We start from the raw sequence: 15,686 nt of genomic DNA, 5'->3' as shown, positions 1-15,686 counted from the left end.
GTACAATATTTTCTTGAGGAATGTAGTGAAGTAAAAGTAAAAGTTGTCAAAAATATAAATAGTAAAGTAAAGTACAGATACCCCAAAAAACTACTTAAGTAGTCCTTTAAAGTATTTTTAATTAAGTACTTTACACCATTATTGCCATTTGGGTCACAGCCTGCATACCTGCCCATGAAGTCATCTTTCATGTCCATGTCCTTATCAAACATCTCTACATGCAGCTCCTGGCCAGGCAGCGTGGTCAGAACCACCTGGGAGACAACACAACACTCAACAACAGCTTCAGTAAAGGCAATATTCTACATACTAAAACTGGAAACACACAGGGAAGCACTGACATTTTGAGGTCACTTAATATTTTCCTCAAAATAATTGGTAAGTCCTCATTTGTAGACTGCTGTCCTAGTTGTTAACAGTGTTAATTCCGTCAACAATAGCTATGACGAAACATATTAGCCAACGACCTATTTTCCCTGTCGAAAACTAATGACGATAACGATATGATGACATGGAAAAAATTATAACTGTAACAAATGAGTTTTTATTTTAGTTGACGAAAATGTGACGAGGCAAGAACTTCACGTGAGACTAATGGACATTCAATTTGACATGAAGCTCCTTTTCATCTAATTTCTCCAATCATAAGCATGAATGCCTATGCAGAATTTTTTATGCAATCCTCTCATTGGAAGAATGAACGTCTTTCAGTTGCGCGGTGTGATTGGGCTGATCTGACCGGCTCTTCCAGACAGCTCCCGGGAGTTCACTTCAGTCACTTCAATTGTATCTAACCTAAACTAGAAACAATAATGTTTACTCTCTCTAGGCTATTTTTGCTTTGATCACATCAGAAGCTCTATTTTCCCATGTGAGCTGTTATTCATCTGTGTTGTCGCTCTCACGCTTCGCAAATGCGAGTGCAGTAGTTTTTCCCGATTGGAAATATTAATGCTATTTGCTGAATATTAGGAGTACAGTAGCCTAACATTTCTGGCATTGTTGGAAAGCTCAGATTCTCCCCTTTTTAGGGGAATCATTGTTATTTACTCCAATCCCAAGGTTATGATGGGGAGAAAAGAGCTGTATGCCTAAATTGTTTAACCTGTAGCCAAGACTTTGTAGCCTATGGTAAATCATGGCTGGCATTGGTTACAATCTACCACAATAGCAATGTGCCAGCTATATGAGGGGATAGTAGCTCTAGTTGGACAAGGCTATTTTAATGTGCTCATGATGGAAGTTAAAAGTAAATATACATTATTTCATGGGGGAAAAATGCACTAACTAATATGTTACTGAAATGACTGTGATTAAAACTAGACTAAAATTGTCCCGAGTTTTAGCCGACTGATAACAAAAACTAAGGATGAAAATACTAAAATGTGACTAAGACTAAAAGGTATTTTAGTCATAAAGACTAACACTAAAACTAAATCTAAAATAGCTTCCAAAATATCACTGGTTGATAAGCACTCTTTCTATGGTTGTACTGTTTTCTGACGAGCAGAGGCCTCCTTGAACTCATTATAACCCTACAGTGGTATGAATGTCAGTTTTGACCAATTACTTTATTTGTTTTGTTAAAATGTTCTGACTTGAAAATTAAGATAATATTAGGTTGATATCGTACCTCGTACATCTCGTTCCAGGTGGGGTTGAGGTTCCTATTGATGACCCGACTTTCAAAGGTCTCACCCCCAATGTTGATCTTGACATAGGGGTCACTCTTGCCCTTTACCATGCCCCCCATCATGTTGTCCTTGGGGACCAGATTTTGGCCCTCTAGAAGGTGGATTCTCAGCACCCCCTAAAACAACAAAATACTGAACGTCACCATAGACTCCTCAACATTGCAATCACACTTTAACTTGGTTTAATCGTATCTACCTTGAAAACAATAACATGTATGTCCATGTATATTACATTTGTATTTGTATTTGTATTTATTATGCCAAGGCAGCAGCTACTCTTCCTGGGGTCCAACAAAATTAAGGCAGTTATTCATTTAAAAAACATTACAATACATTCATAACAGATTTCACAACACATTAAGTGTGTGCCCTCAGGCCCCTACTGCACTACCACATATCTACAACACAAAATCCATGTGTACGTGTGTGTATAGAGCGTATGTTATCGTGTGTGTATGCATGTGTCTGTGCCTATGTTACCTCTGTGGCAAAGCTGGGGTCAGGGGAGGTCTGTTGGGGGCGTATCTTTGAGAGACCAGCTGCTAGGTTAGCTGCCTCTGTAGAGGAAGTGGGAATGTTATCCTCATCCAACCATAGCACCTGAGAGAGAAAGGGAGAGCGAGAAACAATGAGAGAGAGAGAGATAAAGAGAGAAAGAGATAAAGAGAGAGAGAAACAAAGAGAGAGAGAGAGAGAGAGAGATAAAGAGAGAGAGAAACAAAGAGAGAGACAGAAAAAAAGAGAGAAGAATGCATTATACATAGGCCAAACTGAGCTTTAGAGATGTGCATCCACCTTACTGTAGGTTGGGATTGAGAGGAGGAACCAGTCCTTACCCTGAGTACAGTGTTGATGTAGATGCGGCTGGCAGGGCCAGATTTGTCTAGCTGGAACCACTGGTCCAGAGACAGGTTGGGGCTGGACAGCAGACGGGACAGAGGGATGGACAGGCTACCTAGAGTCTGAATCCGGTCATTGTCTTTCACCTGGAAGAGATGGGAGGATAGTGAGAATGTTCAATGAAGAATACACACATAGGAAAGAGTGTGGTCATTAACAGATTGCTATGAGGAAACACAGACATAAATGTTGCACTCAAAAAATGAACATAATGACAAATGGGTGCAGAACATGTTATGGAGTTAGAATATCAAGGTACCTGAATGTCTATTGACTGCTTGCGTGGATCTGGGATGAAGAAGGTGAAGGCATCCTCCCACTCTGGGTTGATTGTCGTCCAACAGGTCTAAAAACAGTACAAAGGAATTGAGAGAAAGTAAAATAGGAGTGGGTTTGACTTCAAAGCAAAGGGTTATGATAGTCTATTACTATGGTAGCCCCGTTTGGTCCTTTGTTCCACTGTAGGAGCCGGATGGAATAAGTAAAGTAAGTCACTACACTGGTAGTCTTACCCTGCTCTCTCGGGTGATGTCCTGCACAGACAACTGCACCATGGGACTGGGTTCTTTGTTGCCCTTCTTCATCTTAAACACACACATACAAACACACATCAACATATAAAACACACAAACAACTTTAACACTGTAACACTTTATTAATAGAGCACTACGGGGGCTTTTGTTTCGGCCCAGCACTAACACATTTGATTCAACTAATCAAGTTATTGATAATTAGATTTGATGAGTTGATTAGTTGAAACAGATGTGTTTGTGCTGGGTTTGTAACAAAAGCCTGCACACTGTGTAGCTCTTCAGGACTAGGGTTGGTAACCACTGGCATTGATGTTGCATAGCAACCGCTGAAAAACAGTAGAAAGAGGAAACAGAGTTGAGTGCCAAGAGTTTCAGGAAGTCTAAACACAGCACCACTATGGGTGTGTTTCATTCCAGAAGGTTGTTCCCTCTCCTTGGCTCCCATTCACTTCCTTTTGCAGATCAGACAGGACTGGATAGGTGAAAACAACATGTCGGAAAGCTAGCCTTTAAAGCTGATGTTGAAATTATCTCAGATCGGTGATGGGAAGTGAACAAGGGCAGAGGGTAGGGAACAACTCTGTGTAACAAGAACCTAGCAGCCACAGACAGGATGCAGCTTAAGGGGTGAGAGAGGAGGAGGAGGAGGGGGGAGAGGTTGAGGAGGTGTGACTCACAGGAAGGGCTTCAGCCTTGTCCAGATACACTGCCAAGATGGCTGCCGAGGGGGGATCAGAAGTCTTACTGGACACTGTCAAGCTCTTGTTCCTCTGAAGAACCTGGCAGAGGAAGGGAGAGGGGGAGGAGTTGAGAGGAGGGGAGAGGGGGAGGAGTTGAGAGGAGGGGAGAGGGGGAGGAGTTGAGAGGAGGGGAGAGGGGGAGGAGTTGAGAGGAGGGGAGAGGGGGAGGAGTTGAGAGGAGGGGAGAGGGGGAGGAGTTGAGAGGAGGGGAGAGGCAATTAGCTCTAAGCACTTTTCATTCTGCACATTCCTTCACTACAGCTCACAGCCAGTGTCCAATCAAACAAGACGGAAAAAGCATCATATTGTTGTAACATTAACTTTAGGAGGAATATTATGATAGGGAGGACACGGATGCAGACCTGCTCCAGTTGCTCTGTATTGGGCAGCAAGACCAACCACTCCAGTCTGAAATGGACCCGTCCTGACTTGGTTTCTTTCAGGGTGAACCACTGAGAAACAAAAATACAGATTGTGATGACAATGTAGTGTCTAACCATGTTAGACATTCAATAATACTGAAAATAACTCACTTCATCAACAACTTTGGACTTCTTCACGATACCCAAATCTATCTTGGTTCTGTAGGAAACGGCAAAGAGTGGGAGAGAGACAGATAGAGAAATAAACAAAAAGAGAGAAATCAAGACAATGGAGAAAAAGAAGGAAAATATATCCAGCAGTATTTAAGGAGGAGAAGATAGTATTGAATGTAAAACACTAGGAGACTTCATACTCTTTATACTCAGTTACAGGGCTATGAGAGGTGAAAGGGAAGGGAAACAATAAGAAGTGGCAGTGTGGCAACAGAAACCCATGGGCAGGCAGAGATATGTAGCTACCTCCCCAGAAAGTCATCCTGGTCTGGGTCTTTGTCATACACCTCCACCTCCAGCTCCTGACCTGGTACTTCATGGACTATGACCTGACACACACACATGGACATACAGTGCATTCGGAAAGTATTCAGAACCCTTGACTTTTTCCACATTTTGTTACGTTACAGCCTTATTCTAAAATTGATTCAATTGTTTTTCTCCCTCAATCTACACACAACACCCCATAATGACAAAGCAAAAACTGGTTTTTAGAAATGTTTGCAAATGTATTACAAATAAAACACTTAAATATCAAATGTAAATAAGTATTCAGACCCTTTACTCAGTACTTTGTTGAAGCACCTTTGGCAGCGATTACATCCTTGAGTCTTCTTGGGTATGACGCTATAAGCTTGGCACACCTGTATTTGGGGAGTTTCTCCCATTCTCTTCAGATCTTCTCAAGCTCTGTCAGGTTGAATGGGGAGCGTCGCTGCACAGCTATTTTCAGGTCTCTCCAGAGAGGTTAGATCGGGTTCAATTCCGGGCTCTGGCTGGGCCCCTCAAGGACATTCAGAGACTTGTCCCGAAGCCACTCTTGTCTTGGCTGTGTGCTTAGGGTCATTGTCCTGTTGGAAGGTGAACCTTCGCCCCAGTCTGAGGTCCTGAGCGCTCTGGAGCAGGTTTTCATCAAGGATCTCTCTGCTCCTTTCATCTTTCCCTCAATCCTGACTAGTCTCCCAGTCCCTGCCGCTGAAAAACATACCCACAGCATGATGCTGCCACCACCATGCTTCACCGTAGGGATGGTGCCAGGTTTCCTCCAGACGTGACACTTCGCATTCAGACCAAAGAGTTCAATCTTGGTTTCATCCGACCAGAGAATCTTGTTTCTCATGGTCTGAGAGTCCTTTAGGTGCCTGTTGGCAAACTCCAAGCGGGCTGTCATGTGCCTTTTACTGAGGAGTGGCTTCCGTCTGGCCACTTTACCATAAAGGCCTGATTGGTGGTGTACTGCAGAGATGGTTGTCCTTCGGAAGGTTCTCCCATCTCTACAGAGGAGCTCCCATCTCTACAGAGGAACTCTAGAGCTCTGTCAGAGTGACCATCGGGTTCTTGGTCACCTCCCTGACCAAGGCCCTTCTCCCTCGATTGCTCAGTTTGGCCGGGTGGCCAGCTCTAGGAAGAGTCTTGGTGGTTCCAAACTTCTTCCATCTAAGAATGATGGAGGCCACTGTGCTCTTGGGGACCTTCAATGCTGCAGACAGTTTTTGGTACCCTTCCCCAGATCTGTGCCTTGACACAATCCTGTCTCGAAGCTCTACGGACAATTCCTTCGACCTCATGGCCTGGTTTTTGCTCTGACATGCACTGTCAACAGTGGGACCTTACATAGACAGGTGTGTGCCTTTCCAAATCATGTCCAATCAATTGAATTTACCACAGGTGGACTCTAATCAAGTTGTAGAAACATCTCAAGGATGATCAATGGAAACAGGATGCACCTGAGCTCAATTTCGAGTCTCATAGCAAAGGGTCTGAATACTTATGTAAATGTCTAAAAACCTGTTTTCGCTTTGCCATTATGGGGTATTGTGTGTAGATTGAGGAGGGAAAAAAGTAATTTCATCCATTTTAGAATAAGGCTGTAGTGTAACAAAATGTGGAAACGGTAAAGGGGTCTGAATACTTTCCGAATGCACTGTACACAACACCATGAGGACCAACAACACAGAGATATCAATGAGGAGAAAATGTGTCTGTTTCCTCTATGATTACTCAGTATGACCGTGTGTCATTGGCAGATAGATTTTCCTGTAAAAAAAACAAATTAACCTTGATAGACAGACATACATAGGGGAATCCCCACTCTGCTACTGGACCATTGCATTCCCTACCAAGTAATGCATTATCTCTCTAAACAAAGATATGGAAATTAAGACATGCTGTTTTGCAACAGTAAATGCAACACTAATATGTGGCAATGACATTCAATGAAATAGAAATGAGTGATTTTACACAATCCTCCGGCTCCTGGCCCCCTCACCTCGTACATCTCTTCCCACTTGGGACAGACAGTGTTGTCCACAACGTGGGAGGTGAAGGTCTGAGGACCCACCCTACACAGGGCGTAAGGGTCAGACATCCCTGCTATCACCCCCTTAATGTAGTTGTCCTTAGCTGGCAGGTCATCAGCCTCCAAGAGGTGGATACGCACCACACCCTGAGAGGGGGGGTAGACAGAGAGAGAGGGGGAGAGGGGTAGAGCGAGATAATGAGAGAGAGAAATAGAGGGGGGAGAGGGGACAGATACGGAGAGAGAGGGAACAATTAATCATTTAATGGGGAGGGAGGGAGAGGAAGACAGTGAGGGGATTGATACTGGTATAAGCTCTATTGTGTTTAATGTCTGTATATCAGTGTTAATTTATCAAGGAGTTTGGCAGTTATAAGCTCAGACAAGACACATAGAGTCTGTGGTCTGAGTAAATGTGTGTGTTTGTGGAGTGTGTTTGTGGAGAGTGTTTGTGGAGAGTGTTTGTGGAGAGCGTGGACTCACCCTGGGCAGAGGAGAGCGTAGCTGGGCAATGTGCAGGTCTGCTACCAGGGGAACAGTCAGACGGTTGGGCAGAACCAGGAAGGAAGCGATGGCGTCCATTATCATGGTGTCAGACATAATGCTGAGAAACACAGGAGGGAGCACTCGATTTTATATATACAGTAGATACTGTACATACATGTAAGTGCACAGACATAGTATATCATAATACAGCCATATCATAGCATAGCATAGAACTGATTGTATCAGGTGGTGCATATAGTAAAGTATAGTTTTGTGTTACATTAAGTGAATTATCATCACATGACCTAGTGACTCCAATTACAAAACACTAACAACAGAAAGAGTCAGCCTCACTTCAGACCAGGGATGTCCAGTAAGTTGGTCAGTCCAGTCCAGTTGATGTCCAGTTTCTATAGGACAGGGGTGAGGAGATGAGGGAAAAGATGAGGAATGTTGGGGTTTCAGACATTTAATACAAAGAGAAAGAGAGATACATAACACATGTTCCTCAAAGGTTCTTTGGGAAGGGTGATGGTTCTATGTGGAACCATAATTACTCAAATAACCATTTGAGCTCTTCAATGGTTCTTTACAGTTCAGAAAAGGGTTCTTTGCTCTTTTAGTGATAATTAAAATGTAGGGGCGATGGCTCATTAGAATATTTTGGGGTGTGGTTTGCTCACAGCTCTTTTTTTGCAATTGTGAGTGAGAGTGTCATTCCAGTTTATCTAATGTGTTGTGTTGTGCCAATACACATTATATATGACTATGGCCAGTGACAGTGTCTTGTGTCAATTGAGAACGATTGACTAAATCAGTCAGTGATTCTCAATTCTCTCCTCAGGGACCCCCAGCTGTTCTAGAGATAGCTCATGTGATTCAACTTGCCAATTAACACAATAATAACACCTATTGAATTTTAACAATATAATATGGCTGACCAGAATAATAAACCCTGTATGGTTCTTCAAAAGGATCTACAAAGGGGCCTCCCGAGTGGCGCAGCGGTCTAAGGCACTGCATCGCAGTGCTAGAGGCATCACTACAGACCCGGGTTCGATCTCGGGCTGTATCACAACCGGCCATGATTGGGAGTCCCATAGGGTGGCACACAATTGGCCCGAGCGTCGTCCGGGTTAGGGGAGGGTTTGGCCGGGGGGGCTTTACTTGGCTCATCGCGCTCTAGCGACTCCTATGGTTACAAGCCAAAGAAGCCCTAGCTAGTACTATTTGGAACCATAATTTTTTTGTGTGGAAGTAACAGGGAGTGTGAGATGGTGGAGTGTTGGGAGTAAAGAGGATATGAAGGGAAAGATGGACAGACCGATGGTGTTAAGGAAAGAGAGGGATGGTCCCAGCTACCCACCGGCCTGCGGATAAAGAACATGGTGACTGCGCCCACGATTGGGACATCTCCAATCAGAGGCTCCAGAATCACCCGCATCATCCCATGCAGCTGGGAAGAGAGAGGCGGGAATACATTAATATTAAATCGCAAAACTGACATAAGGTTTATAAAGGATTTATAAAAACCCTTATAAGGATTTATAAGTACAGACCGTTAATTATTTGTTTATACATACATACATTAAAAATAAATATGTAATTTCTTAGTTATGTTTAAACGTTATTGTAAAGTGTGACCAATATCTCTTCCTGCCTCTCCCTTTCTCTTTGTCAGGTCAATACCTTCTTTCTCTCCCTGTTTTCCATAATATCCCGCAGCCTTATTACAGACTAGAGAGAGAAGATAAAACATACCTGTATTCCCTTGACTCCTGCTTTGCAGAAATACCTCTTCACCTCCACATTGATCTCAACATTTCCAACATAGCTGCAAGGTAAAAGAGAAGGATACTGTAGGACATTGCAATAATGGTTCCTTGTATAACGGCTTTGAACTTCTGATTTTGGAAGAGAGAGTGAATGGTGCCTCTGAGGCCTGGAGGAAAGTTAAACATTGAAGGGTTGAAGGTCACCTGATGTACACGTCCAGCAGGACTTGTCCCCGCTCATTCTCTGTGTGTGCTTTTACACCCACCACCTTCATGGCCTACAACACACACACACAGCATAGTCAACAAAGAACATACACACACCAAGAGAACACAATTATGTAAGACTATGAAAGACCATAGACCAATACTGAAGTCCCATGTCCATCTCAGTGAGAGTGAAAGAGAATCTTGTGTCATTACGTATTTGTATGATGAGACCTGTAGCAGTGTGTGTGTATGGGGGATGTTATCTTAGAAGTTACCTTGTCCCCAAAGTCCACCTTAGTGAAGGTGAGGGTCTGGAGGTGAGTGCTGGAGGCACGGATGGACGGAGCGATGGTCTCCACTAGCAGCTTTTCCAGATACTGACCCACAAACGGCCACACCTGCTGCAGGATCTGAGGTGGGGGACAGGAAGAGGAGCAGGGATGATGGCTATAATTTGTGTAATGCACACCAGGCAATTGCTTTTCAGCAATACTAAATCAGGTTATTACAACATTCTCTCTGAGGGAAAGACAGATAGACTTGTTCTACCCCTTGCTACTTTGGAGTTAACGTGTAAGCACAAGCACACCACTCTCTAACGGCAGTAGGCCTACTACTTTAAAATGTCTCAGCTTCAAATACTCAGGCATGATTATCTTATGGTGGTCGTACACACTGTGTGAATAAGAACTAGGGCAACATGCATGTGACAGATTAGACTTCAGCTGCGCACACATCTGTCTTTTCCATGATGGCACAGGCATAGTTACACATATTCAGGATTCTGGGCCACCCGTTGCTTGTAGATCTGTTTATGTCCAGCCTTCACTGTTTAGATATGTTATTATATTGGGGCAAGGTTAGTGTTAGGATGTAGACAAACACTATCCAGGATACACTTCCACACTTCATTCCCCCAGGGGGCAGCAGCAACCTTGTCCATGTGCTGAGCCTGGTTGATAAGCCCACCAGGTGCTGCCAATTAAGGCGTAGTCAGTCAGTGTCCCAGTTTTGCAAGCCGTGAGGCTACTGGTTGGTTTGGTGGCCATGAAGCCTTTTGTTTGATTTTGAATCTTTAGTTTGTAGTTTTCCTTTTGTATATATTTGTTTCCGTCACCATCTGAACATAATAATCCGCTTGGGCTCACTGACCCAAAGGAGTCAAGACAGAGCTGGCCATGGACCTAAGGTAAGGTTGCTGTCTTCCTGGGCACATGTGCATCTAACACAGTCCTCAAACACTGACTTACATTTTACATTTTAGTCATTTAGCAGACGCTCTTATCCAGAGCGACTTACAGTTAGTGAGTGCACACATTTTCATACTGGCCCCCCGTGGGAATCGAACCCACAACCCTGGCGTTGCAAGCACCATGCTCTACCAACTGAGCTACATGGGGCCCACATAAATGCACACATGAATTCAGGTTACATATCAGTTAACTAGGCCTAAGACCCCTAGAATTGGCAAGTGCAACAATATTAGCAGGCTAGTTGATCGGTTTCGTAATACTTTTGAAACCAATTTGTGTGGTGACCTAGGGAAACCCTTCATTACATCAGGACATTTTTACAAATCTTCAAAACTGTCCCAGATCTTCTTTTTTTTAATCACTGCGATATCTTTATCAGAACCTGAGTTATGAGCTTTTAAAGTTGACTTCAGCCCAGAAGTAAAAACAGCATTAAAATATTCAGTTACATTTTTTCTAATTCCATTGAGGCAAGAGAGAAGAGCACCAAAACTCAGTTTCCTTTCCTTTCCTTTGATTGTTTTAAAAGAGATTGTCACTATATATATATATATTTTTTTTTTAAACAGCAACTGCAGGTACAGTGGCTTGCTAAAGTATTCACCCCCCTTGGCATTTTTCCTATTTTGTTGCCTTACAACCTGGAATTAAAATGGATTTTGGGGGGGTTTGTATCATTTAATTTACACAACATGCCTACCACTTTGAAGATGCAAAATATGTTTTATTGTGAAACAAACAAGAAATAAGACAGAAAAACAGAACTTGAGCATGCAGAACTATTCACCCCCCCCAAAGTCAATACTTTGTAGAGCCACATTTTGCAGCAACTACAGCTGCAAGTCTCTTGTGGTATTTCTCTATACGCTTGGCACATCTAGCCACTGGGATTTTTGCCCATTCTTCAAGGCAAAACTGCTCCAGCACCTTCAAGTTGGATGGGTTCCGCTGGTGTACAGCAATCTTTAAGTCATACCACAGATTCTCAAATGGATTGAGGTCTGGGCTTTGACTAGGCCATTCCAAGACATTTAAATGTTTCCCCTTAAACCACTGAAGTGTTGCTTTAGCAGTATGCTTAGGGTCATTGTCCTGCTGGAAGGTAAACATCCGTCCCAGTCTCAAATCTCTGGAAGACTGAAACAAGGTTTCCCTCAAGAATTTCCCTGTATTTAGCGCCATCCATCATTCCTTCAATTCTGACCAGTTTCCCAGTCCCTGGGATGGTGTTCTCGGGGTGATGAGAGGTGTTGGGTTTTAACCAGACATAGCGTTTTCCTTGATGGCCAAAAAGCATCTGACCAGAGTACCTTCTTCCATATGTTTGGGGAGTCTCCCACATGCCTTTTGGCGAACACCAAACGTGTTTGCATATTTTTTTCTTTAAGCAATGGCTTTTTCTGGCCACTCTTCTGTAAAGCCCAGCTCTGTGGAGTGTACGGCTTAAAGTGGTCCTATGGACAGATACTCCAATCTCCGCTGTGGAGCTTTGCAGCTCCTTCAGGGTTATCTTTGGTCTCTTTGTTGCCTCTCTGATTAATGCCCTCCTTGCCTGGTCCGTGAGTTTTGGTGGGCGGCCCTCTCTTGGCAGGTTTATTGTGGTGCCATATTCTTTCAATTTTTTAATAATGGATTTAATGGTGCTCCGTGGGATGTTCAAAGTTTCTGATATTTTTTTATAACCCAACCCTGATCTGTACTTCTCCACAACTTTGTCCTTGGTGGTGCCCCTTGCTTAGTGGTGTTGCAGACACTGGGGCCTTTAGAACAGGTGTATATATACAGTGGGGAGAACAAGTACAAGTACACAAGATACACTGCCGATTTTGCAGGTTTTCCTACTTACAAAGCATGTAAAGGTCTGTAATTTTTATCATAGGTACACTTCAACTGTGAGAGACGGAATCTAAAACAAAAATCCAGAAAATCACATTGTATGATTTTTAAGTAATTAATTTGCATTTTATTGCATGAGATAAGTATTTGATCACCTACCAACCAGTAAGAATTCCGGCTCACACAGACCTGTTAGTTTTTCTTTAAGAAGCCCTCCTGTTCTCCACTCATTACCTGTATTAACTGCACCTGTTTGAACTCGTTACCTGTATAAAAGACACCTGTCCACACACTCAATCAAACAGACTCCAACCTCTCCACAATGGCCAAGACCAGAGAGCTGTGTAAGGTCATCAGGGATAAAATTGTAGACCTGCACAAGGCTGGGATGGGCTACAGGACAATAGGCAAGCAGCTTGGTGAGAAGGCAACAACTGTTGGCCCAATTATTAGAAAATGTAAGAAGTTCAAGATGACGGTCAATCACCCTCAGTCTGGGGCTCCATGCAAGATCTCACCTCGTGGGGCATCAATGATCATGAGGAAGGTGAGGGATCAGCCCAGAACTACACGGCAGGACCTGGTCAATGACCTGAAGAGAGCTGGGACCACAGTCTCAAAGAAAACCATTAGTAACACACTACGCCGTCATGGATTAAAATCCTGCAGCGCAAGCAAGGTCCCCCTGCTCAAGCCAGCGCATGTCCAGGCCCGTCTGAAGTTTGCCAATGACCATCTGGATGATCCAGAGGAGTAATGGGAGAAGGTCATGTGGTCTGATGAGACAAAAATAGAGCTTTTTGGTCTAAACTCCACTCGCCGTGTTTGGAGGAAGAAGAAGGATGAGTACAACCCCAAGAACACCATCCGAACCGTGAACCATGGAGGTGGAAACATCATTATTTGGGGATGCTTTTCTGCAAAGGGGACAGGACGACTGCACCGTATTGAGGGGAGGATGGATGGGGCCATGTATCGCGAGATCTTGGCCTTCCCTCAGTAAGAGCATTGAAGATGGGTCGTGGCTGGGTCTTCCAGCATGACAACGACCCGAAACACACAGCCAGGGCAACTAAGGAGTGGCTCCGTAAGAAGCATCTCAAGGTCCTGGAGTGGCCTAGCCAGTCTCCAGACCTGAACCCAATAGAAAATCTTTGGAGGGAGCTGAAAGTCCGTATTGCCCAGCGACAGCCCCGAAACCTGAAGGATCTGGAGAAGGTCTGTATGGAGGAGTGGGCCAAAATCCCTGCTGCAGTGTGTGCAAACCTGGTCAAGACCTACAGGAAACGTATGATCTCTGTAATTGCAAACAAAGGTTTCTGTACCAAATATTAAGTTCTGCTTTTCTGATGTATCAAATACTTATGTCATGCAATAAAATGCAAATTAATTACTTAAAAATCATACAATGTGATTTTCTGGATTTTTTTTCTGGATTCCGTCTCTCACAATTGAAGTGTACCTATGATCAAAATTACAGACCTCTACATGCTTTGTAAGTAGGAAAACCTGCAAAATCGGCAGTGTATCAAATACTTGTTCTCCCCACTGTATATATATATATATATATATACACTGAGATCATGTGACACTTAGATTGCACACAGGTGGACTTTATTTAACTAATTATGTGACTTCTGAAGGTAATTGGTTGCACCAGATCTTATTTAGGGGCTTCATAGCAAAGGGGGTGAATACATATGCATGCACCAATTTTCTGTCATTTATTCTTTAGAATTTTTTGAAACAAGTTATTTTTTTTCATTTCACTTCACCAATTTGGACTATTTTGTGTATGTCCATTACATGAAATCCAAATAAAAATCCATTTAAATTACAGGTTGTAATGCAACAAAATGACAAAAACGCCAAGGGGGATGAACACTTTTGCAAGGCACTGTATTGTTTGCATTAAATAATCACTACTAGAACAAATTATTATACTGTACAATAATATATACATGGAGCCAAAATAAATGTACATTTCTATGAACCATCAACAACAAATCCTTAAAAAGAAAAACATTAAAGAAAGAGCTGTTTGATTTGACTATATACAACACTGGATGGCATGAAAGATGTCCAAAATAATGATTATAATTTAAATTAATCTTGCAGGAACGGGTGCTGGAACAAGTTGCTGACGTCTCCATGGCCAGGTGGAACAATCTCATCTGCTGAGAGATGAGATTAAATGAGTTTGGCATACAGGCAATGTAAAAACAATACAAGTAGTCGCAACACTACAAGACAATCACACAAAACGTAAATATAGCTGGAAAGAGAGTAAAATAGTACAGTACTAGTGTGCAAAAGCAAATAAAGTGACTAGATAGTGTCGTGCGTTGAATGCGACCTGGTGTTGTTGAAGACCCGGATGGCAGTGGGCAAGAAGGATTTAAATCATATTTATATTCATGAATTTGACTCTCTGACAAACAAACACAAAGAGATCTCTAATACACACAAACTACTAGGTCATCATTCATATCTTAGCTGAGTGCTCCATGGTGACGACCGCCTTGGATCCAGCGCTGGCCACCAGATCCATGAGCCGGCCCATTCCCTTCACCATCTTACCCTGAAGGGAAAAAAAGCATGTTTCAGTGCTTTATCAGTCTTGTTTATTTGGGTCCACAATAAAGTAAATTGTCATGGAGACCCAAATGTTAACAAACACACACACAAAGGGGCTCTCTTCCTCTTCAAACCTTTGTGTGTCTCTTATCTCTATTCCTTTCTCTCAATGAATTAACATGAACTTGTTAGCTAGCTAACATGTTTTGTGGGCTACATGGATGAAAAATACCATGGCTAGTGAAATAGTCAGTGAAACATTTAGGCTAACGTTAGCTATATCAGCTTGTCTTCAAACTTGTCTTCAATATTACTGTCACTCTACCAACATTGGCTATAGCCTACCTTAAACAAATACAAAGTAGATGCAGGTAGTGTAGGCATGATAGTTTATGAAGTCTAGAAAGCTTAACATACCTTGCTTGCTCCTCGTTGAAGATGCTCTCATCTCTCCATTCATGATGAGGTGACAGAAAATCGTTGGGACCACTCGTAAAATAATCATTGATTACCGGTCATTCAGAGCATACTGGCAAATTTGCCTAAAGTAATTATAACTAATTAGCTAAATCAAACAACAAGCAATGTCGCTATTTATCTTAGAAGTCAGCTGTCAGCTTCAACGATGATTGACTAACGATACTGAACAGAAATAAACGCAACATGCAATAATTTAAACGATTTTTCTGAGTTACAGTTTATATAAGGAAATCAGTCAATTGAAATAAATGTATTAGGCCCTGATCTATGGATTTCACATGATTAGGCAGGGGCACAGCCATGGGTG

The 15,686-nt window shown here is 42.8% G+C and overlaps 1 protein-coding gene across 3 annotated transcripts in view; it reads right to left on the bottom strand.

The window, feature by feature from the left end:
• LOC311138602 (extended synaptotagmin-1-like) overlaps positions 1-15,686 on the bottom strand; it is a 51,889-nt gene that overhangs the window by 28,045 nt on the left and 8,158 nt on the right. For all 3 annotated transcript variants that reach the window (XM_084173354.1, XM_084173356.1, XM_084173355.1), the window contains exons 3-19: positions 9,509-9,643; positions 9,228-9,301; positions 9,010-9,082; positions 8,615-8,704; positions 7,603-7,658; positions 7,246-7,366; positions 6,733-6,909; positions 4,710-4,792; positions 4,401-4,449; positions 4,230-4,319; positions 3,805-3,906; positions 3,107-3,178; positions 2,854-2,940; positions 2,531-2,680; positions 2,175-2,294; positions 1,634-1,810; positions 169-254 (exon numbers count right to left, since the gene is read on the bottom strand). In XM_084173354.1, coding sequence (XP_084029480.1) covers positions 169-254; positions 1,634-1,810; positions 2,175-2,294; positions 2,531-2,680; positions 2,854-2,940; positions 3,107-3,178; positions 3,805-3,906; positions 4,230-4,319; positions 4,401-4,449; positions 4,710-4,792; positions 6,733-6,909; positions 7,246-7,366; positions 7,603-7,658; positions 8,615-8,704; positions 9,010-9,082; positions 9,228-9,301; positions 9,509-9,643 — 1,742 coding nt within the window. The remainder of the gene's footprint in view (positions 1-168; positions 255-1,633; positions 1,811-2,174; positions 2,295-2,530; positions 2,681-2,853; positions 2,941-3,106; positions 3,179-3,804; positions 3,907-4,229; positions 4,320-4,400; positions 4,450-4,709; positions 4,793-6,732; positions 6,910-7,245; positions 7,367-7,602; positions 7,659-8,614; positions 8,705-9,009; positions 9,083-9,227; positions 9,302-9,508; positions 9,644-15,686) is intronic.

Source organism: Coregonus lavaretus, assembly GCF_964263955.1.
Source record: "Coregonus lavaretus genome assembly, chromosome: 12".
NCBI classification, from domain to species: Eukaryota; Metazoa; Chordata; class Actinopteri; order Salmoniformes; family Salmonidae; genus Coregonus; species Coregonus lavaretus.
Note: the sequence above shows the minus strand (reverse complement) of the source record. Positions and strands in the feature narration are given on the sequence as shown.